Here is a 24,113-nt window from a genome sequence, read left to right on the forward strand (position 1 = left end):
CAATGGTATAGGAGACCAAAACTCTGAAAGAGGCACAATCTTTCTGCCTCTATGGACAAGACTAGAAAAGAGAGACCCCAGGGAAGAGACGGAAAACAGCTCAAGTCTCAGGCTAATCCCAAAGCTCCATGTACCTGGGACTGACTCAAACCAGATCAACAAAGCTTGGGTTATTTAACTGATATCTGAACCACTATTTCAGTCTCAGACTACCTCCTGAGTGGCACCGATGCAGACAAAAAAACCAATGTAGCAGAGAACTCAGGGCTGACCTGAGATTTGAGCCACCCAAACAGGTTTCACACTAATCCCTAAGCTACACGTGACTTGGATAATTCCAAACCAACATTGCACATTATTAGAGAACTGAACTGAGATTTTGAGCTACCAAATTCCACAAAAGGGGAGAGAAAACTTACAGTATAAACCAAACTATGTTGATTTCCTGCTAAAGCAAAAGCATCGAAATTCTGCAGAGGAATGCTTTGTAAAGAAGAATAAGGATGAGAAGGAGAAGAAGAAAACAGAGTCTACACACTTAATATTTAAAATGTTTAAGATGCATTTCAAAATTATTGGACATACAAAGGATCAGAAAAGTGGACTAATATTTAAGTAAAAGATCAACAGATGAAAGGTCAAGATGACTAAAATGCTAGAAGTAATAGAAAAGGACGTTAAAGTAGCTCTTTGATTATGTACCACAAAGTTAAAAAGGGGAAATTTTAGCCCAGGCTTGGTGGCTCATGGGTAATCCCAGCACTCTGGGAGGCTGAGGCAGGCGCATCACGAAGCCAGGAGTTCGAGACCAGCCTGGCCAACACGTTGAAACCCCATCTCTACTAAAGATACCAAAAAAAATACCCAGGGGTGGTGGCACGTGACTGTAATCTCAGCTGCTCAAGAGGCTGAGGCAGGAAAATGGCTTGAACCCAGGAAGCAGAGGTTGCACTAAGCCAAGATCATGCCATTGCACTCCAGCCTGGGTGACAGGGCGAGACTCCATCTCAAAAAAAAAAAAAAGGAAATTTTAGAACTGAGAAATACAATATCCAAAATGAAAATCTCACAGCAAGGGCTCAATAGCAAAATGAAGATGGTAGAGCAAAGAATAACAAACTTGAAAGTAGATCAGTATAGGTTATCTAACCTAACTAATTTTGACTTTGACAAATCTAGATAGAAATTTGGTTGTCACAACGTGGGGTATGTAATGCTACAGGCATCTAGTGAGTAGAGGCCTACCTTAAAATCAAGAAAAAAATTGAAACAAAAAAATAGAGCTATGGAGAGCTAGTGGGAAAGTGTCCTAAAGCCTAAGTTGTAACTAATTGCAGTCCTAGAAGGAGAAGAGAAAGAGATTGCGCCAGAAAACATATTTGAAAGAAGAATGGCCAAAAACTTACCAAATTCAGAGAAAGACAAACATGAATTTAAGCCCCAAACAGGAACAAATGAAAGGGAACCACATGTAAACACCATAATTAAACTGAGGACAACAAAAGACGATATGATTTTACTTGCGTTTATGTGTGTATACAAATAGCATATAAATGAAGCAGCTAGAGAAAAACAGCATATTAATATCATTGGGAAACAATTACTTGAATGACCATAGATTTCTAACCAGAAAATATGGAGACCAACAGACAATGAAACAGTATCTTTAAAGTGAGGGGGGAAAATGGTTGGCACGGAATTACAGAGCCAGTAAAAATATCTTCCACAAATGAAGGGGAAATTAAGAATAAAGACATCTTCAGATAACAAATGACTAAAAAATACAATTACCAGCAAACCTACTCTAGAAAAAATGTTAAAGGGAATTTTTTAAGTTTGAAGGGAATGACATCATTTCAAACACATCTCCCTGTAGCAGAGGAAAACTTAACGTTAGAAACAAAGGAAGCATACAAGAGTTAGTAAACAGCTGTTAAACACGAAATATTTATTATTATTCCTAGTGAGTTTTATACAGCCCATACAATTATTTAAAACGAAAATTGTACCATTATATGGTGAGGTTTCCAATATATGTAGCTTTAATATACATGAACTACTACAACAAACTTCAGTGTTTGTTGAACAGACAATTATTATTGTATAATAAAGAGACACATTATACAAAAATTTCTACATTTTACATAAAGAGGTACAACATCACAGAAGACCCTGGAGGGTTAGTCATATGTATTATAATGTCCAGAGCAACCACTCAAAATATATCCATAGATAAAAATAGTGTTAAAAATATTCAAATAATCCAAAAAGTGTCAGTAAAAAAAAAAGAACAACAAAAAATAAATAAGGGTGGAACAGAAACACAATAATAACATAGTATATACTAAAATCCAATTTCATCAATATACATTAAATTATAATTATCTAAACTTGCCAATGCAAAACCAGAGATTGACATAGTGAATAGAAAGACCCTATATATAAACCTACCTAAAGGAAACACACTTTAAATTTAAAGTATAGATAGTTTAAAAATAAATAAATGAAAAAGATACGGCATACATCAATAAGCATCAGAAACTTGGAATGGCTATTTAATATTACAAGACAGACTTCAAGGTTGAGTTCTTGAGTCACAGAAAGTCTCAGCATCTCAGGAGGTTTGTGTTCAGCTCTCCTGCAGTCTCAAGCACTGTGTCACTCACAGCACAGAAGTACTCAGCCGCGTCGCTCACATGGGCTGAGGATTTCGTCAGGTGGAAGGAGGTTTCACTCTTTTTAAACTCAGCCTCAAAACCGTTGATGCCTTTAACCAGGGTGGTCCCTGATGTGTATTTCAGGAGAAGCTGGAGTCCTTGGTTGGGGTATTGCACGTACCAGAAGAGAGATGGTGAATAAGACGATGAGTAGTTGCACCTCAGCAGCACCGGGGTTCCTTCAGAGACAGAGACGTGGCTGTCAAGCTGGGTCACCGACTGGGCTCTGGTTCCTCCTGCAACACCAATGCTGTGTAAGTAAAAGCAGCGCGGACTTGGCTAAGAAGTCTATTTAGAGGCAATTACAACACAGTCACATTTACAAAAGGAGGAAAAGGAATGGAATGTTACTCACCCAGGGTAAAAATCACCTGGAACGCTGGGACGAGCAGCAGGAGCATGGCTGAGCAGAGGCAACGCCACGGGACCCTGAGCAGGGAGGACAGAAGCCAAGGGCGCTGAGCCTCAGGAGCTAGGAGCAGTGGGGAGGTTGGGTTGGACAAGTCCCTGGCTTTGAAAAGTTTCCAAAACAGAAATAGGCCTTCCCTTAAGGAGTCTGGATGTGTTCTGGCCTCTTGTTCTCATCACAGCTCCCTATCTACACAGACATCAGTGAGCTCCATCAGCCAGCTGCAGGGAGGAGGCTCAGTGGATGACGATGGTCGGCAATGAACACAGATGCCTCCTTAGTGCAACGTCGTCCCCTGGAGGGCACAGGTGGAACCACAGATCCAAGGAAGTGAACTGTTTCCTTCTCATTTGAGAAATGTGATATCAAAACCAACAGAAAGTGTTTCTTTCTTTCCGAATCTGTGATGACGTCACCTTCCGTAGAGTATACGGTTTTAATTTTAAATACATGAGAAACGAGAATTATGTAAAAATAGAAGAGTAATTTACTTCCCTGAGAAATTAGTCACAGAAGACAGTGTTGTAGACTTTGGAAAACCATTGAGACACTCTGTATTAGTAAAGCCATTCATCAAGGAGAAGGGTGGTGATCAGTTGTCTCAGTCTGGGCTGAGCTTCATATGGCCCTGTGCAGCTGGATGTGAGCATTACAGTGGGTGAAAAAGATTATTTCTTTATTCGACTCTTTAAAAAATAAATTAGGGGCCGGGCGCAGTGGCTTACGCTTGTAATCCCAGCATTTTGGGAGGCCGAGGCGGGTGGATCACGAGGTCAGGAGATCGAGACCACGGTGAAACCCCGTCTCTACTAAAAATACAAAAAAAATTAGCCGGGCGTGGTGGTGGGCGCTTGTAGTCCCAGCTACTCGGAGAGGCTGAGGCAGGAGAATGTCGTGAACCCAGGAGGCGGAGCTTGCAGTGAGCCGAGATTGCGCCACTGCACTCCAGCCTGGGCGACAGAGTGAGACTCCGTCTCAAAAATAAATAAATAAATAAATAAAGTCAGAGACTCATACTTAAAATCAGCCTGGATCACACGGCATTAACTAATTAATCAAAGCAAATGATTAAAGGCAAGAATTTTCTTTGTCAAGTGGAAAGTGTGGAAAAGGCTTCCTAATTTCAGGTCAAGTTTAATATTCGTGAATCTAGCAGAAAATAATTTAGATAACTTATATTTAAAAAGAGAAATTGAGAGTCCTGTTCCAAATGTCAGTGTTCAGAATAGACTGATATATTGTGCCAAATTATGAGAATCTGACACTAAAAAAAATTAATGCAGTTTTTCTATCTCCACAGTTAAGTTCCTCCATCTATAAAGAAACTTGAACAGAATAAGTGGAAGAAAATATAACATGTAAATATGTGATTATCAAAATAGTTAAAGAGATTTTTAAAAAGTAAACCTACATGAACTCAATACAGGTGGAAGGAGTGCAAGCAGCAGACCAGAAATGAGAGGAACCTGTGAGAGGTGTAGAAATGGTGAGAGATATTGACGGTGACGCTCAACAGAGCTAAGCAAACAGCAGTGCCGTGTGGGTGGGAGAAAAGGCATAGCGAACAAGAACAGACTGCTCTGTGCCCCAATAATAAAATGAAGCTTTTGAGCAAAAAGCCTTCCCCCACCCAATCTATTGTAGCATAGAGCTCATTGGCTCCTAAAAATGAAATAACTCAATAAGGAGAAAAATCTCAGGTAAAATGGGATTTTACAAGGTCAGAACAAAAACTGCTTTCTGAATACTCCATTGATTTGTACCAGCCTGAAATCAGTTTTCCCTTGGGCTTCTGATCTATTTCTCGATTCTGCCTATAAATTTTTTAACACATGTAAGACAAAATTATATAGTCAGTTTAAAAATTTAAATGTTACTAGGGTGGGCTTCTGATACAAAACTTCAAAATAAACATATGTGCTGTCCTCTTAACTCTCTAAAATTCCCACTGAAATGAAATGTAAAACTATAAACAGAATGACCTCAATCCATTAACAATAAAAGTAATAAAAAGATGAACGATATCACAATTCCCAAGAGGTAGATGAAAAGTGGATGCGAGCACACTGATGGATAAAACAGAGAGGGAGAAAGTCCAGGACAGAATGAACTATGAGAAGATTGCAGTGGAAATTGGAGTGAAGGGAACCTACTGGGTGGGACCCTGGAGAAGTTCTGGGTTGAGAAAGAGAGTAGGTGATGAAGGGTGAGAGGAACAGAACACAAGAGAACGTAGTGAAGGTCCACAGGTGGAATGGCCGCACTAGCCTCTCTGCGTTCTCACCAACCTGCTTCTGTATCTGTGTGTGAGAAGCATACGAAGCCGACTTGGGGCACGTAATCTTCGTGAGAGTTTACATGAGCCATCTGGGACAGTTTCAGTTTTTATTATGAGTAATGAATAGAATTAGGCTGTTTCCAGTGATGTTAGGTTCAGGGAACAAAGAGAAGCAACTTAATTACCAGTTCCCTCCTCATTCATCCTAGAAAGAAGCCTGTCAATTCACATGACGGACCCACATACCCACACTGCGGGCCAGGCACCCCATTCAAGAAGAAACCTTGTGGGGAACATGGACACAAGACATGAGGAGTCCATCCTGGTACCCAGTCCTTCATTCTTAAATACAAATGAATAACAAAATAGCATTAATCGTGTATAAATATAGATGGTATCTTTGTTGTTCTGTCTACACATGGAAGCCCAGAGTCATGAACTGTAAATCATCAGAATCACTGCTGCCTGGATAGAAGGTGATGGATAGAATGTCATCTCATCATTCCCAAAAGCAACTGAGATAGTAGAGTGGTTCTCTGGTCACTACTCTTAAAAATTCCTGAATTTTAGCTTTGAAAAAATTTTTCCTTTTATCTGTTTTTTATATTTATTTAGATGGTTTCTGTTAACAAGTGCTTTAACTTACATTATTTCAACTCTTCAAAATTGGTAAGGCCAGCTGTATAAACGCCTTCAAAAAGAGAGAGAAATTAAATTCAGAATATAATTAAAGTTTATTATTTCTTGAACGCTGCCCACATACCAGGCAAGTTCCATGGTAATAACGAACACTGCTGGTCCCCAGCCTAGATCTCTTTCCCAGGACAGTGTAGCCATCCCCCGCTACTGTGAGTGTTGGCTACTCTTGGCTCACAGTTGCCCCTTTCCCTAGAAAGTTGACCTCTGCCAATGAGAGCCACCATTGTCCAGTAGCATATACCTCTACCCCAAGAAACACCACAGCCAATTATGACTTTATTCTTACCCTCAATAGGTCAGAGCAGTCTGGCTCCCTTGCCTCAGGGTGGGAGGGATCACCCCTGTGATGCAGTTCACTCTCCAGAGCTCCCTATGAGGTCAGGCAGGATCAAGACTCCCTCTGGACCAAGTCCATGCTTAGCCTTTCCCCCTGTCTCAACCTGGTTTCCTCAAACAATTATGGAGGAAGAATTCCAAGTGCAGTCTCTACTTTTAAGGAACTCATTTCAAGGCAGTATGTTATCTCATTTAATACTGAAACAAATCCTGAAATAGATATAATATATAGCCTAATAAATGGACCATTAGTAACAGAAATATTCAAACAAAAAACACAACCCAGGTTCTTTCCAGAATGCCAGGAAGCCAAAAGGTATACAATAAATGTGGAAGTACAATTTAAGTATCTTGATTCTGGCGCAACCTTCTGCTCTTCCTTACTGACTTTCAAATCTTTCTTCCAAGGCTTGGAAAGATTTGTTCAGTCTTTCATTCTTCAGATTAAGAATTTGAAGCAAATTTGGATTGAGTTGCATCCTTTTCATCAGTGACTATGGGAACAGAACTCTTAACTGGACAGAAATCTTAACTCTCCATTTCTAAACTTCCCCACTTTGAGGATTACATAAATGATATCATGTCCAACAGACTACAACTTCACTTTTATAATAAAGTGATGCTCAAAGTTTTTTCCTGTAATTCAACTTAATATCTACTAAAAAGCCTTCTTTTCATCAGGCACAAATATTTTGCCCGAACATAGTATACATTGCAGGGCAAATATGTATTGCTAGGTAGTCAGAGGAGGGAGGCATTTATATGCTCTTCAGTGTTTCCAACTCTCCTCCAACATTTGCTGAAATATGCTCAATACCATATGGTCTCTGGTCACTGATTTAAACAGGTCTTTTTTCATCATAACAAAGCCTCTTGGTGTCTAGACTTCTTTTAGATACTTAGAGATCCTTCTCAATAAATTTTAAGTCATTCCAGCAGGGGCTGTGTGTATATGACATGCTGTGATTAGGGCTAAGACTCCCTACCATCTCCAAGCCACACTCAGTTACATAGGAATCAATATACTCTTCCACAAAGTTTTGAGTTCAATTCAGACTTTACCCCAAAATGACAATATAGACCCTCTCTAATCTTCAATCTCTGCAAATATCTAGGCTTTTTTTTAACCATTTCTCACCCTCTCCCTCTAGTTCTGCTAGCTACTCATCCAATGTGCCCTTATATAACTCAGGAGTGGAGCTGCAGCTGAGGCTGGAGATGGGGTGAGGGTTCTATAACTAAAAGAATTTATGACTTACAGGATTTTCACAGTAGTTTGCTGATCTTTTTTATTTTGCATTTGTGTTTTTCTGTTGCATTCTTAAAGCAATGCCTGTCAAACTTCTTGGGTAACTAAATGGGAAAAGAATAAGGTGTCCTATGGACAGAGACAGAATATCTGTTATTGTATGAAAATGTTTTCTTGATATAAATAAAAGGAATCATAAAACTGATCTCATAAAGCAAAGATGTGGCATAAAACTAGAGTGGGCATTAAAATGTATACATTATGTAATACAGGCACCTTGTTGTATATCAATCATACCTAAATTTAAAAAAAAAAAGGAGGGAGGAAGTAAACTTTTAGAGATGATGGATATGCTTATGGCATAGATTGTAATGTATGTATGAAATGAATATGTAATCCTTCTGGTTTGTCAATGATCTCAAAAAAATTTATTTTTTTAATCTCTCCAGAAGAAACATAAAAAATATTTTAAAACTAAAGTAGAAAGAGAATACTGGAAAATATTTTAACCAGACCAAGACTGTATCTTTCATTTTTCTTCAAGGTCTCAATTATTTTCAGAATTATAATAATACTTCCCTAATCAATCAGTCCTCCATACTAGTACTGTTAATTTCCACTTGAGTCTAGAGAGCGAAGAGAACTTTACTGCCCTGCAGTCTAAACTCTACATCAGGCATTCCTGGGGCCCAGCAGGTTTGGGTACAGACTGCAGGTGTCTGGGGAGCACTGTGTGTTCACCGCACAGAGGTAGGTGGCTGAATCACTGAGCTGGGAGTCTCTGATGAGCAGGGAAATATACTGGCTGGCTCTATTGAGCTGTGCTGTAAACCTTCCATCTTCGTTACCGCTGGAGTAGACGGACATCAGCAACTTAGGTTCTTTCCTGCAATCCTGTCTGTACCAGAAGAAAGACTGAGAACCACTGTTGCTGTACGTGCAGTTGAAAGCGACGGTGGCTCCCTCTGGAACATTGAAGGGTCCGGGATCCTGCTCCACCTCCTTCCGTTGGCTCCAAACCCCTGTGAAAAAGACAGTGGTCAGAGAAGACAAATTGGGAGGTAAATGCTTACTCCCCAGAATTCAAATCATGTTTTTACAGGCCTTCTACTCTCTCTTAGTTAGAGAAAAAAATTCAGGCTTCTAGCCCCCAGCCTAGGATAGACAATATCTCAAAATATTGTACATTATGTTCCTATAGAGACGCCCAACTCACAGCTTAACTGAAGCCACAGGATCACCAGTAAAATTCTCAAGGATATCATCATTCTTTTCTGCCCTGGTTCACTGAGGATTAAAACTGTCAATCCAAAAAAAAATGAACATAGCACAAATATTTTATTTCTTCCACTTTAGGAATCATAAAAAAATCTGTCCTACCAATTAGAAAAAAGAGGTTATTTTCACAACCCGTTGTATATCACTAACCCCTCCTCTTATCACCCTTCCCATTCTCTCTCTTTCTCTCCTCTCTCCTCTCTCTCTCTCTCTCACACACACACACACACACACACACACACACACACACACACGAGCACTTGAGAGCTTTCCTCAGAGTCCCCTAAGAACACACTGCCATCTTGTGGAATCATGACAGTAATCAAAGACGTACTCAAGATGTAGACCTGTATTATGTGAACAGGTGAATGTAAAAATCTGACATATTAGTTAAATTAAAAATTTGAGAAGCAAATGCTCCGAGTCAATGTCTGTGGGGGATGTTTATGCATGCATGTGTTTGACATCAAATGGCAACTCTTGTATGAGTAAGAGGAATTATTTCTAATAGCCACTTTCCTACACTGAACAAGCAGCCATGAAGCATTCTATTCCAAAACTTTGAGCGAGATTCTTGCAATTTAAGGAGCATTTCACATTACATAGTTCTTCTCCATGTCAGGACATACATCCCCATACCATTCTGTTATCTCCAATTTTTAAAGAAATTTCCTGTAATTCAAAAGAATTCTTTCAAAACAGAATGACCTAAAATCTAGCTGAACAAATATGGTTCCAGCTCACAGCCTGGGCAACACTTTTTAACAAAGCCAGTGACTAGAGCTTGGAATTCGTCATTCTGTCTTAACACCAATGACATGTGCATGTCATGTTAAAACAGTGTTTGTTTAGGCTGTTGCAAAAGAGATGGACCTACCTTCACTATCTAGACTTTTATATATCTGTTCATTTGTCTAATTCCTCTTATTTCTTTTCTTGTTTTAAGTTTATATCTAGGAATGAATCTCCAAAATTTATGAATTTGGTCTTTCTGTTTGCCTTTTCATCCTAACCTAAAAAGCAAACCAGATCTACGGAGGGTTAACTATGCAAGAAACTTAACTGGGTCTGTAGAGTAACAAGCACAACAACCACTGTTCCTCCTCTAGTCCGTAATCTGCTTTCTGTCCTTGAAGAAGCTGGTGGCTGTAGGCCAGCAATGAAGCAGGCTCTTTTCTACTCAAGAGCCTTGTAATCAGTATTCATCAATGATGGCCTGGGCAGGCCCTGCCCATTCCCACCAACAACCGCATAGGAAATAGAATGAAGAATAACATACTAATATTGAAATCCCTTTTTCCAGGAATACATTGCACATGACAGAAATTACAACAGCCACTTCTCAGTAAGTGTAAAAACCAAAGAAAGAGTGACAGCAACCCAAGGATGCAGCCACTACATTCTTGGAAAATTTATAAAAAAACAAATATAACATCTAAAGTTGAATGGGGACCTGAAGCACAGTCCTTTCAGGAAGAAATCACCTTTTTAATGTTTGTAACAAAAATAGCATGGGCAAATAGATATAATGTTGTGGTGGACCCAAGAGCGTTATCAATGCTAGCAAAATGGCAGAATTTATACATCAAAGTTGCACCGCAAAAGCTTCTGTGCCTACTAATGTCTAAATAACATATAAAAGTCCTTCATATGCCTTAAGGACAGTGTTATGGCAATTAGTCAAAGAGAAATCATAGTCCCCTTCCCTGATGGATTAAGCAGTCTTCATCTTCCATAGCATGAAATTTTCTAGATATGCCTTGTGGACCTCAAAGTATTGAAAGCAAGATCTTATTCAAAGGCAATTTATCTTAAGATAATACTGTAAATGCTACTAATTTTGTGTCTATTTGAAATACTTAAGCTGTACTGTTAAAACAACAACATCAACAATGGAAATTTTTATACACATGGAAAAACACATTTTTACTCATTGTGTTCTCATTATACACAATGAGATTATTCTGTATAATTATCCACAATGTAATTATAATTATTGTTTATGCATTAGTTTGTTAAACAATTTGGGGAAAAAATAGGAGTTACAAACAAAAACTACAAAAATATTGGCTTTATTCTTATCTATGTAACTACCTTTACCATTGTTCATTATTTTTGCCTGGCTCCAAGTTGCTGTCTAGTGCCATTTCTTTTCTGCCTGAAAGATTCCTTTTAGATTTTCTTGTAGGGCAGATCTACAAGTGATGAATACTCTGAGTTTTTGTTTATCTGGAGCTGTCTTAATTTCTCCTTTGTTTTAGAACAATAGTTTTGCCTGATACAAAATTGTTGGTTGACGTTTTTTTTTCATTAAACACTTTAAATATGCCATCCCACTGCCTTCTGGCTTCCATGGTTTCTGATAAACAATAGACCACTAATCTTTGGAAGATCTCTTCCATGTGATTAATCACTTACCTCTTGCAGCTTTCAAGAGTCTCCATTTGTCTTTTTCTTTAAACGGTTTGATTATAATGTGTCCCAGTGAGTTTTGTTTTGTTTTTTTTTTTTTGCCTTTTTTCTACTTGGTCCTTGTTGAACTTCATGTCTTCCAAAAAACTTGGGAAGTTTGGAGTCATGATTTTTACAAATATTCTCCCTGCTTTTTCCTTTCCTCTCACTCTTAGAATCCTGTTATCCTTATGGCTGTACTTTTTATAATGTCCTACAGGTCTCTTAAGCTCTTTTCAATTTTTCCCCTCTGCTTCTTAGATTGAATAATTTCAATTGGCCTATCTTCACATTTGCCGATTCTTTCTCCTTCCTGCTATGGAGTACCTTTATCAGTTTTTTTGGAAAATTTCCTCTGCATAGCCACTTCTTCTCCACTCTGAGAGGGTTTTGAGTTATATGAATACAGGAAAGCCCTTTGAATTAGGCCTTCAGAAAACCACCTGACAGGTCAACATAGGCACTATTCTTTGATAACGGGTCTACTCTGCTTCCTCCAGCCCCAGAAACACACACTGGGAATGCAGAATGCCATTTAAAGACTATTTTCAAGCCAGTGATGGAAAGATGGAGCAAAGGAAAGTTACACTGCCACAAATCTCTCCTGCTACATTGCAGTTACCTTTTTGTTGATTAAATGTGTGCTTGGTTGCTATAAAACTTTCTGTGGTCTTTGGCTAGAGTAGAAAGGTTATGGTCTTATAGTTTCTGCCTTCATAGCCAATCCTTTTCCTGGTCCTTTGGCTACAGAAAACAGGCATTTCTTTGGGATTTCCTTTCTGTACCCACTGGCATTACCAGGTTACTGGCTATTCCTGGATGCCACTGTGTTGTATGAGGCGAAAGGAAACTCATGAAACTCACTGTTCTAGCATTGTCCAGGTCCTAAATTTCTTAGACAATCTGGCTTTTTCTCTCTATCTTTTAGAAACTTTTTGTCTTTTGATTTTATGTACAAATGGTCCCTGACTTAACAATGACTTGACTTACGATTTTTTTCATGGTGCAAAAGTAATACCCAATCAGTACAAACCGTAATTTGTGTGCCAATGCAACCTTTCTATTATTCTCTTTGGGTACTTTATTGAATAAATTAGATGAGATACTTGACACTTTGTTAAAAAATAGGCTTTGTGTTAGATGATTTTGCCCAACCATAAGCTAATATAAGTGTTCTGAGCATGATTAACATAGGATAGGCAATCTTATTATGTTCAGTATATAAGACGTATTAAATGCATTTTATACCTATGGTATTTTAAGCTACAATCAGTTTACTGGGAAGTAATCTCATTTCAATTCAAAGACCATCTATAATGTCCAGAATTTTTAGCTGTATTTAACAGTAATAGAAAAAAGTACACCTCCTCTAACATTCTAGAAGTGAAAGGCATGATGCTTCTTTCTTTCTCCTAACAGCGACCTTAGAACAGCCTGGTTGGTACACTCTCCAGGCAGCAACATGGTCAGAATGGTATTAATATTGAATTCCAGTTCAGCCACCTATATTCTTTTCTTGGTTAAACATGATTTTACATCATGAGGATAACCAGCCTTTATTTTAGTGCACAGCTTTACAAGTTCCCATTTAGTTTTCCAGGAAGGCCAAGGTGGTAATTATGATGAATCTATGTAAATGTCATACAAATGCCTGTTCCTCTTTCTATTTATTCTAGGCAAATGATTTTGGTGTGACTAGGAACTGACTACAAAAAAAGGCAAAGTTACAGCTACTAGAATGAGATGAACCGATTTTATGATGGTAGAGAAAGAGCAACAACATTGGCACCTAGGAAGTGAAAATCTTAGACTGGGAGGTGGAGGAGTGGAGAATTAATTCACTCTTTGTATTCTAGGTCAAGCACCACAGCCTAGCAAGAAAATTATATGGTCTGCTGGGGCCAAGCGGCAGCTGCAGTTGGCTATCCAATCTGCTGTTACTTTGTCATCCTTTTCCACATTCCTTGAAATAGTAAAACTCCTGTGAATATGGCCTCTCCTGAACATTTCTGCAATGCATACATCAATAGCAGAATCTTCCCACCATAGATTCTCCATCCTTGTCTGTGTACAAACACAGGAATCAGTACAACTTTGTCTCAATCTGACTCATACAAATGTGTATGCTTCTCTGGATGTCTGAAAAGTCTTCGGTTATGCCATGAATGGCTAGAGTGGTTGCGATGGCACTGCTGATATAGCTTAACAAAAGCAATGGCAGCAACAGGCCATCTGGAGTGGCCACTACCATCACAGCCGGGAGGCATTGCTGGGGCTGCACACTCGTGGAACCAGGGACAAGCAGGAGCCCCGCCCCTTCTGAGTTGGAGCAGGAGCTCCCCAGGTGCCACTGCAGCTGCCCAAGCCACAGCTTCGGGGCATCACTGTCCTCTCTGCCCAGGAGCAGGTGGGAACCCTGCCCTTGCAGGCACAGCTGTAGCTTCCCAAGTCATGGCTGCAGACCTAGGCCTCCCTATGCTCTTGGGGAAACCAGGAGCAGGCAGGAGCCCCACCCTTCTCAGTGAAGCTGCAGCAACACAAGTCAAGGCTGCAGACCCGGGCCTTCTGTTCCATGGGGCAGGCAGGAGCATTGCCCCCTCAACCTCCCTCTGTGGGCAGCTACAGCCTCCCAGACTGCAGCTGTGGACCGAGGCATCTCTGTACTCTTGAGGGCCCGGGAAGCCCTCCCTGCCTTCACAGGCTCAGAAGTACCCACTCCTGCTGCCAGGCTTCTCCCTGTTGTCAGCACCCACTCTGATCTCAGAGCAAAGTGGGGGCCAAGCCCAGGCACTGTTGCAGCACAGTAGAGTGTGCACAACTAGGGGAAGTGTTCACACACCAGCCCTCTGCCACCTTGACCCCCTCCAGATTTTGGGCACTGACGAGCATGAGAGGGAAGCCAAGGGGGCACTGGCTGAAGGCACTCCTTGGCACCTACTGTCTGGGCACCATGAACAACAGTAGGAGGCAGACAGGTGTCTGGGTGGAAGGGGTGGGTCCCCAGTGAGGCCACACCTTCAGGCCAAGGAGGGCCCGAAGGCTGGATGTCAGGCTTCCAGTCCCACAGACTGGTGTGGGAACTTGTGGTGCCTTTTCTGGGCCTGCCTATGGCTGCCCATGGATCAACTGGGCATGTACTTCCTCCCTTCTGAGGCCCATGAAAGCCCCAGGCTCAGCCAGAGCTGAGCAGACACCAGGATGACCAGCAGCAGAGAGGAGCTAACCACTACAAGGCTTCCTCTCTATTGAGAGCTGCACACACTGGGACAACCAGCTGCAGAGAGGAGCTACCCACTCCAGGGCCGCCTCTCTGCTGAGAGCTACAAAGACAACAGGACAGCCTGCCTGCGGAGAAGAGTTTCCCTCTGCTACGAGCTGAACACTCATTGGAACACTCTAGCTGTGGAAAGAAGCTACCCAACGCGGGTCTCCTCTGAGCTGTTCTATCACTTAATAAAGCTCCACTTCATCTTGCTAACCCTCCACTTGTCTGTGTACCTCATTTTTCCTGGTTGCAGGACAAAACTTGGAACCCATCAAATGGTGGGGCTAAAAGAGCTGTTCCACAAACAGGGCTGAAACATGTCCCTTGTTCATCACATTGTGGGTAAAAAGAAGAAGAGAAGTGCTATGGCCCTTTGGGAAGCCCAGAACTGAGAGCTCCCCAAGTCAGGGCTATGACCCCCCTCTTGGGGACCCTATGGTTCCTGACCTCTCCAAGCTTTTGGGTGCCACCGTGTTCCCCAGTGCCAGCAGTCAATGCTGCTTGCAGTGCAACTGGTCAAACCTCAGCCTTGTGGAGAGCTGGCACCCATGCCAACACTGCGCACCTCACTGCAGCAGCCAGCATGTCTGACTGTGCAGTGGCAAGACCCCACACTTCCTCACACATCCCTCACTGCTCCATGCCTGACTCACCCTTGGCAGGCATAAGATCCAGGCCGGTAGCATGAGCTGAGCGTAATCTTCCAGGCCAAGTAAGTGGAATGAGCCCAGTGGGCCCATGCAAAACTTGAGTAAAGGCACCACCAACCACAGAGGTTTCTGGTCAGAAAAGCAACACCCCAAGGATCCTATGACAAAAGTGATGTAATGCTGATCCAAATCAAGTTTAACAATAAATTCCAAACTGGATTAACCGGTTGGGTTATGCTTATGTCTAGGAATAGGTGGGACAGAACATCTTTCCATTAGGAATGGTGGCTGCTTTTTGGACTCTTTTTGACAATTAAAACAAAGATTAGCATGTCAATCTAAACTTCCATGTATAATGGATAAGAAATTACATCCTAGTGTCTGGGAAGTGAGGAGCGCCTCTGCCCGGCCACCTATCGTCTGTGAGGTGAGGAGCACCTCTGACCAGCCGCCCTGTCTGGGAGGTGAGGAGTGCCTCTGCCCGGCCACCCCGTCCGGGAGGAAGTGAGGAGCGCCTCTGCCCGGCCGCCCCGTCCGGGAAGAAGTGAGGAGCGCCTCTGCCCGGCCGCCCGTCGGGAAGTGAGGAGGCCTCGCCCGCCCCCGTCCGGGAAGAAGTGAGGAGCGCCTCTGCCCGGCCGCCCTGTCTGGGAAGTGAGGAGAGCCTCTGCCCAGCCAACCATCGTCTGGGAAGTGAGGAGCGCCTCTGCCCGGCCGCCCCGTCTGGGAAGTGAGGAGCGCCTCTGCCCGGCCGCCCCGTCTGGGAAGAAGTGAGGAGCGCCTCTGCCTGGCCGCCCCATCTGGGAAATGAGGAGAGCCTCTGCCCGGCCACCATCGTCTGGGAAGTGAGGAGCGCCTCTGCCCGGCCGCCCCGTCTGGGAAGAAGTGAGGAGCGCCTCTGCCCGGCCGCCCCGTCTGGGAAGAAGTGAGGAGCGCCTCTGCCTGGCCACCCCATCTGGGAAGTGAGGAGCGCCTCTGCCCGGCCACCCCGTCTGGGAAGAAGTGAGGAGGGCCTCTGCCCGGCCGCCCCGTCTGGGAAGAGGTGAGGAGCGCCTCTGCCCAGCCACCCATCGTCTGGGAAGTGAGGAGACCTCTGCCCGGCCGCCCCGCCTGGGAAGTGAGGAGCGCCTCTGCCCGGCCGCCCCGTCTGGGAAGTGAGGAGCGCCTCTGCCCGGCCACCCATCGTCTGGGAAGTGAGGAGCGCCTCTGCCGGCCCCCCCATCTGGGAAGTGAGGAGTGCCTCAGCCCAGCCGCCCCGTCTGGGAAGTGAGGAGCGCTTCTGCCCGGCCGCCCCGTGTCTGGGAAGAAGTGAGGAGCGCCTCTGCCCGGCCACTCCGTCTGGGAGGTCTACCACGGAGGCCAGAAGCAATGTGGGGGCTGGACGTGGTGGCTCACGCCTGTGGTCCCGGCACTCTGGGGGGCGAGGCGGGTTGATCACTTCGGGCTAGGAGTTCGAGACCAGTCTGGCCAACTTGGCGAAACATGAAAAATACAACAGACAAACCAACCAACCAACTCAGTGACAACAAAACAGGTCTACCCTGGAGTCATACTCTAATTTTTTCTATTTTCCTCCCTTTCTGATCCTTTATCCCACTTTCTTTTTCTTCCTCTTCCTTCTCCCTCTTCTTTGTCAACTAGAGGATTGAGTTATTATCACTGATCCGTATAAAGTCCCTCTCTCATTTATTTTAACTCCCACCCCCCATTTCTATTCCCCGACTTCCCATGTGTAACCTTCCTAATATGTTTGATACGCATCTTTTTGTTTGTATGTATTTTTAGAAAATGTTTATTGTTTTTGTGTGCAAAAAAAATTAATAAAAAAAGAAAAAAAGAAATTACATCCTAGTTATCTATACTTTGGGACTTTGTCACAGCTGACTAAATGGGTGAAGTTAGTGTTGCAGACTGGTCTGCTGATAGTAGCCTTATTTAAACATTGTTTGAGGCAAATTCAATGTATTTAGTCTCAGAATCTCTGTCCGTCAAATTGATCAGAATGGCTTCTTGAGTGGCATACTCATGAGAAAAATTTCTAGAAAATAACACGGTGTAAGAATATGGAGTGGATATTGTTGAAAACCAGACCATCCTTAATCTCTTATACTCATCAATGTCTTGCTAGGTATGCCAGTGGTTTAAGACCATGACCACTCTACCTGACCAATTTCCAGAGTTATGCTTGCAGCAAGAAACCTTGAGGGGTGAGGTACCATTTCCCTCTGAGACAAAGAGCAAGTTGGTTTACTCCTTACTATAAAAGCAATGAATTCACCGAGCTTGAAGTTCCTCAGTTATGACCCAGTACCACTTCAAACAAAGCATTCATCAGCATACATATCATCTTTTTTAGATTTAAGGGAAAGAAAAACTGAAGTGAATATAACAATGTTTATGCTGTTTGCTGTGTCATGAGTAACAAAATCCTTTGTCTCTAAGTAGTTTCATGTATTTACTGTAGCCTCAATCAAACAAGATTAGTAACTTGTAGGAAGGGAAAACATCCAAAACCTGACAAATCCCTCCTCTCCATCATAGTAAAGACTAAAGACTTGAATTACCTTTTTTTTTTTTAAGACAGAAGAGGTTTCACTATATTGCCCAGGCTGGACTTGAACTCCTGGGCTCAAGGGATCCTCCCACCTCAGCTTCCTGAGTACCTGGGACTGCAGGCACACATCACCACACTTGGTTTGAATTACTTTTGACAACAACAAGTTTCCCAAAACTGGTCTTGAATGAACCTTTTTTGAAGGATAAAATGTATAGCCCCATATGGGAATTAACTATCATATCTGATCAAATATTTGATCGATTTTCTGACATTCTTTAATAAAATAAAGAGTCATTCTGAGATATTAGTGTTATAATCTCAGATGACTATTACTCTCATGATGAGCCTAACAACCACTACACAGAGTACGGTCATTATGAGCCAATAATAATTTGACCATAATAATTATCTTTAACCTGACTTTAAAAAAAAACCTAGCCTTCTATAAAATGTCTCTACTTAGTCCAATTATTTGAATGTGTTTCCTGATGCAATTTTTCTCTTGCAATAATTTGAGATTAAACTTTGACATATGCTTATCATTATTTGGTTTGGGAAGTTGTTTTCATACTTTCCAACATCTTTTAAGCATACCTTTTTTTTCTTTCAGATATTTTACGTGGGATTATGTTTAGAGTTTACTCGGTTCATTCAGATTACACCTGATGTCAATTGAGTGAGGACAGGCTGAGACCCTGAGTTGATCTAGTTTTTTGACAGAGTTCACTGAGCATAGGAAGGCCTGGTCCTGAGACAAGGGGTAAGTGCCAGCATTAAAGAACTCTACCAAATATCTGAGCAGGGAGCACATACACGAAGTTCAGATTTGCTAGGATGGGAATGAGAAGAAAGGAAAAGGAAAAAAGCCAAGCAACATTCATTTATTCATTCTGTATGTATTTCTTTTTTATTGTATTTTATTTTATTTTTTAAGAGATGAGGTCTTGCTTTGGCCCAGAGCTGAAGTGCAGTGGCACCATCATAGCTCACTGCAGCCTCCAACTCTTGGGCTTAAGAAATCCTTCTGTCTGAACCTCTTGAGTAGCTAGGACTTCAGGCGCATGCCATCACACTCATCTAATATTTTATTTTTGTTTTTTGTAGAGATGAGGGTCTCACTACTTTGCCCAGGCTGGTCCTTAACTCCTGACCTCAACTGATCCTTCCACCTCAGCCTCCCAAAGTACTGGAATTACAAACATGAGCCACCACACCCAGCCACATGCAGAAGATATTTTTTCACTGACTACTATGGGTCAGTCACTAAAGGTAGGCACTAAAGTTAAAGGTGTGATCAAACAAACAATATCCCTGATCTCATAGAAGTTGTATCCTAATTGGAAGTTTAGGCAATGAATACATTGGCATGTAAATCAACATTATAACTAGATGCTATGATTATTACCATAAGGGAAATAACCAGGGTTTTGTGATAGAGCTATGGGGAGAGCCATGGGTGGCTACATTAGTCACGAAGATCAACAGAAGTCAGAAGCCTTTATCTATATAGTAGTGTACTTGAGCTGAGACCTGAAGTGTGAAAATGAATTGGGCTTGCCCATATTTGGAGGAACAGCGTTTCAAATGGACGAGTTCGACTAAATGTGGAAAAGAACATAGCAAGTTCAGAATACTGAAAGGAACATAGTGTTATTGCTACATAGAGAGCTAAGAGAGTTAAAAGGGCAGATTGAAAAGGGGGTTCACATGTTACATATCTTTGTGTATCACAGCCTGAAATTTGCATTTTATTCTAGAAGCAATAGAAAGCCACTGAAGCATTTTTGGGCTAGTAGAGACAGCTTTTACTTTATATTGTAAAAAATCATTCTGGCACCCCATCAAATGGGTGCTTCTCAAACTTTTAAGGATAGAATCACATGGTTGTTCTGTTAAAATGCAGATTCAAATTCAGTCAGCCTGAGATTCCGCACAAGTTCAGATAGTGCTGGTCCACACTTACAGTAGGAATGACGTGGAGAATAGATAGCCTTGAAAGAAAAGAGAACATTAGAAGGTAAATGGGACCGTGAGAGTGTTTTTCAAAGTTCTTCTTTAAAATATCTTATTGTATGAAAAGATACTTATGTTGTGTGAAACATTCTTACTCCGTATGTTTTCTAATCCTGTTTCCTTTATTTTTAATAACAAATGTATAACTTCATAGAGTAAAAGAGTTAAAACATTTAAAAATTTTACTTGGCAAAGTGGAAACTTCTTTAAAGTAATAATGTTCATAACACATAAAGAAAGGATGGAAAACAAAAAGCATTACATGCTATTGTTGAAATCACAATTTGGTGAAAAATTTCCTCCTGGAAATTAGATATGCAGTGTTATGTGTTTTCCCTTATTCACCCAACCCCATTCTGTTAAAGCTGCGACTTTAATGATGTTAATAAAAACGTTGTCTATAATACTGGATAATTAGAAATATTATCAAAAGGTGATTCACTTTTTAAAAAATATCTATATAATGAAAACTAGACAGTCATTTAAAATTATATCCTCAATATATGATCCCTGGCATGGAAATATCTATAATATAATGTTGAGAGAAGCAAGCACGTTAATAAATACTGGGGACATTATGAGCCCCATTCATAGAGAAATGTAGTTGTATATGTATACAATAAAATTTGAAAAATAGAAATACTTGTTATTTCTAGGCGATGAAATTATGAGAATGCTCTATTTTGATAGGTAGTCGTATCTTCTAATTTATCTATGTTGAACATACACAATTAAATAAAAATTTTAATTTAATTTAAATGTAAAACACACAACTCTTTTCTTCAAATTCTAGATCCTGCTTTGCATCGTTGGTGGAAGAAGCAAGGGACAAGGGATCATAAAGCCTAGACTCTACTTTTAGCTTTCATTTTACCGTAAGTCATGCTTTAGGAAATGATGTCATACTTGTGGATCCTAATTCTTTCATTTATAAAATGAGGGGTATGGGCTGGATCAGTATTTCTGAAAGTGTGATTGATACAAGAGGTCCTATTAGGCAGTATACAGACAACCTTTTCAATTGTTACATATATGATGCTATTTTAATTTATATTGGGAAAAATATAAGCAGCACTTTAAATATATTATTTATATCATATACATGGTTTCACAGATGGTATCTGGTAAAATGAAGACAATTTTACATAGTTACTTTTAAAGTCTATTTAACATAAATGTCAATTTAATATTAAATTAAGTAAATAATGGTATAGATGGTACATAGATTCCAAAAACATCATGAAGATATGATCAAATGGGTAAAATGTTCCTGATGAGGGTACAGCCTGGAAAAAACTTGCTTCATGGACTCAGAGCCTGCACCACAAAGGGGTCTGCCCTCCTAAAGATTAAGGCAGTGGAAGGAATCTGGGGGCAAACAGGCTCAGAATCTGTACAATCTACATCAAGGAATGAAATTTCAATAATAAAAGGAAATTTAATTTAATATAAGTTCAGACTCATTACATAAGAAAGATGCATTATCCTTCACTTGTGTTTTGGAGACAGAGGTCATAAAGAAAGTTCCTTCTATACATTTAAAACAAAAAAACCACCTTCACTCCCACCTGCAAAGCTAGGCCTATGTCAAGGGTCCTGGCTGCAGGTTGCGGTACAGGCTTCAGGTGCTGGGGAGACACTGCTACAAAGCACAGAAGTAGGTGGCTGAATCTCCAGGATGAGAGGCTGGGATATTCCAAACACTATAAAACTTTTCTTTTCCAAGCAGCTCTTTAAAATATTTGTCTCCCTGCTCCTTCTGGCTTGATTGAATTAAGGTCAAAGACACAAGTCCTCTCCTGGGATCCTGCCGGAACCAGTGGAAATTGAAGAGTGTTCTCTCCTGGTAAGTACAATTAAGAATGGCATGCATTCCCTCCTGAACATTCAGGAATGAAGGACTCTGCTCCAGTGTATGTAGTCTATTCACCCCTGTTTAAACAGAGAACCACAGACAGAGGACATTCATTCACGGAAATTCATTCATTTGGAAGATATACTCTCTTTTCACAGCCCCCACAGGTGAGCACTGAGACCCTAACCACCCTTCTATAACTTCCAGACTTATAAAGAAGAAACTACAGTCTGCTCTTTTTTATGATATTTCCAGAGTCCAGCAACTCACAGCACAGCTGCCAGGAGGAAATCAAGAATGAAACTCCCAAGGGCTTCTCTGTTTTTATCCCTTAGACTCAGTGAGGACTCTGGCTGGGGTCTGGGAGCCCTCAAACACTATCAAGCCAAATCTCTGGTTTCTCTGAGTGAATATTCATAGTTCTTTGTTGCAGGAAGCTGAAAATCTCCCCATCCAGCCAGAAACAAGATTTACTCCCCCGTGCACAGATCACACAGCTCCTCCTGATCTCTGAAGAAGTAACACGGAAAAGGACCCTGGCAGGACCAGGTGCCGATTCTCGGTCAGCTGTACCTGCGTTTGTCCCCTAGAGGTTCCTCTTTCCTTTTTTCTTCTATAATACTTCATGGGCATCTACCATGTATGTACAAGTTATAAATTGAATAACTAAAAAGGAGTCCTCCCCCAAACCTAGAAAGTTTATTTTCTCTCCTTTCCAATGCAGAGCTCTGTTAAATGAGCTCCTGGGTATGGATCTGGTTATTGGCACTGTAGGTCAGTATAACGGTGTTATATCGGAGGCCTGCTCCATAAAGCTCATGTGGATTCATCATAGAATTGACACTAAATTACACCAGAAGCAAGAAAGCTTCATTTTCTGTGCAGAAAACCTATGAGATAAAAACAAACAAACAAACAAGAAAGCCAATACTTCAGTTCAAATAATTGGATGGAATAAGGCCAATGTGAAATAAAGGGTGACTCTTGGCCATAACCATAGTAAAAGAATATAATCAACAGAAGGAGAGTGGAAAAGTAAACCTTAATCTACACTTAAAGTTTCTTATTGTCTTATTTTAAATTACTTTTATTGTATCATTTATGTCCAAGAATAACTACCATTAGTTGAAAAATTATTTTCTACCAATGCAATTCAATCATTTAATTAAATTCACTTAATTTAATTCAATCCTTATGACCATGTGATGTATGTGTAATTACCATTGATGATGTGTAGGTGCTCTGAGATTGTGTAATTTTGTCCAGACTAGTGCAATTTAGTAAGTGATACAGTATTTCAATGCCTGTGCCTTTTAATCACCATATGAAATCTGCAAACTAAACTAAACTAAAGCAAGCAAGGAAATGCCTATATTGCAATGCAAACTTCCCAAGATATTCCTGTAAAAGAAAGTGAACATTATAGACAAACATAGACTCAAGCCTCGTAATGGAAGGTCTTTTGTGTCTGCATTTTTCTATTTTGTTTATTACCCTACTCCTTCTACTTACAAAAACACCTGTCACTTATTATTTGTTTTTTGTTTCGTTTTGTTTTGTTTGAGGTGGACTCTCATTCCGTCGCCCAGGCTGGAATGCAGTTGTGCAATCACAGCTCATTGCAACCTCCGCCTCCCCGGTTCAAGCTATTCTCCTGCCTCAGCCTCCCTAGGAGCTGGGATTACAGGTGCATGCCACCATGCCTGGCTAATTTTTGTATTTTTAGTAGAGACAGGGTTTCTTCATGTTAGCCAGGCTGGTCTTGAATGCCTGACTTCAAGTGATTCGCCTGCCTTGGCCTCCCAAAGTGCTGGGATTACAAGCGTGAGCCACTGCACCTGGCCTTATTATTTGTTTAATAAGTAATTTTGTAATGAACAAATTCAATGTGTGTCTCTCCTTCAAGACCTAACTAAATTTGCTATTCCCCATGATACTTTCTCCTATCTTTTCTGTCCCACAGTAATCTCCTCCTGAGAATACCTTTAAAACTTATTTGTCCACATACTTGGAATTTTACCTATTAATTCCATTTTCATGTATTTTATCTTTTTCCTCAATTAATTTATAATTACTTACACAAGTCTGCTGTAGCAGCAATCTGAACTTTAATGTCTTCACTCTATAGACTTGAAAGGAGATACAGGACAGGAAAAAAAATATCTGATTACTTTTACTTTTAGGTTTACTTTTTGCTCCAGAATTCAAGGCATTTTGATGTCTTGACACTGGAGCTATCTCCAGACTAGTTACAAAGAACAGTCCAGGTCCTGGCTTCATTTATTCACAAATTACCAATTCACTAAGCTTGGAAATGAACTTACTTGCTGGGCTCATAAAGATAACAAATCAATCTTAT

The 24,113-nt window shown here is 41.0% G+C and overlaps 2 gene segments (V, D, J or C); both read right to left on the reverse strand.

The window, feature by feature from the left end:
* LOC101179644 overlaps nucleotides 1–9,098 on the reverse strand; it is a 632,337-nt gene extending 623,239 nt beyond the window's left edge. The window contains 2 exon segments of the V gene segment in view: nucleotides 8,419–8,710; nucleotides 8,905–9,098. Coding sequence covers nucleotides 8,419–8,710; nucleotides 8,905–8,956 — 344 coding nt within the window.
* LOC101175986 overlaps nucleotides 1–24,113 on the reverse strand; it is a 711,545-nt gene that overhangs the window by 616,385 nt on the left and 71,047 nt on the right.

The sequence above is a fragment of the Nomascus leucogenys genome, chromosome 22a (genome assembly GCF_006542625.1).
Source record: "Nomascus leucogenys isolate Asia chromosome 22a, Asia_NLE_v1, whole genome shotgun sequence".
In the NCBI taxonomy this organism is placed as follows: Eukaryota; Metazoa; Chordata; class Mammalia; order Primates; family Hylobatidae; genus Nomascus; species Nomascus leucogenys.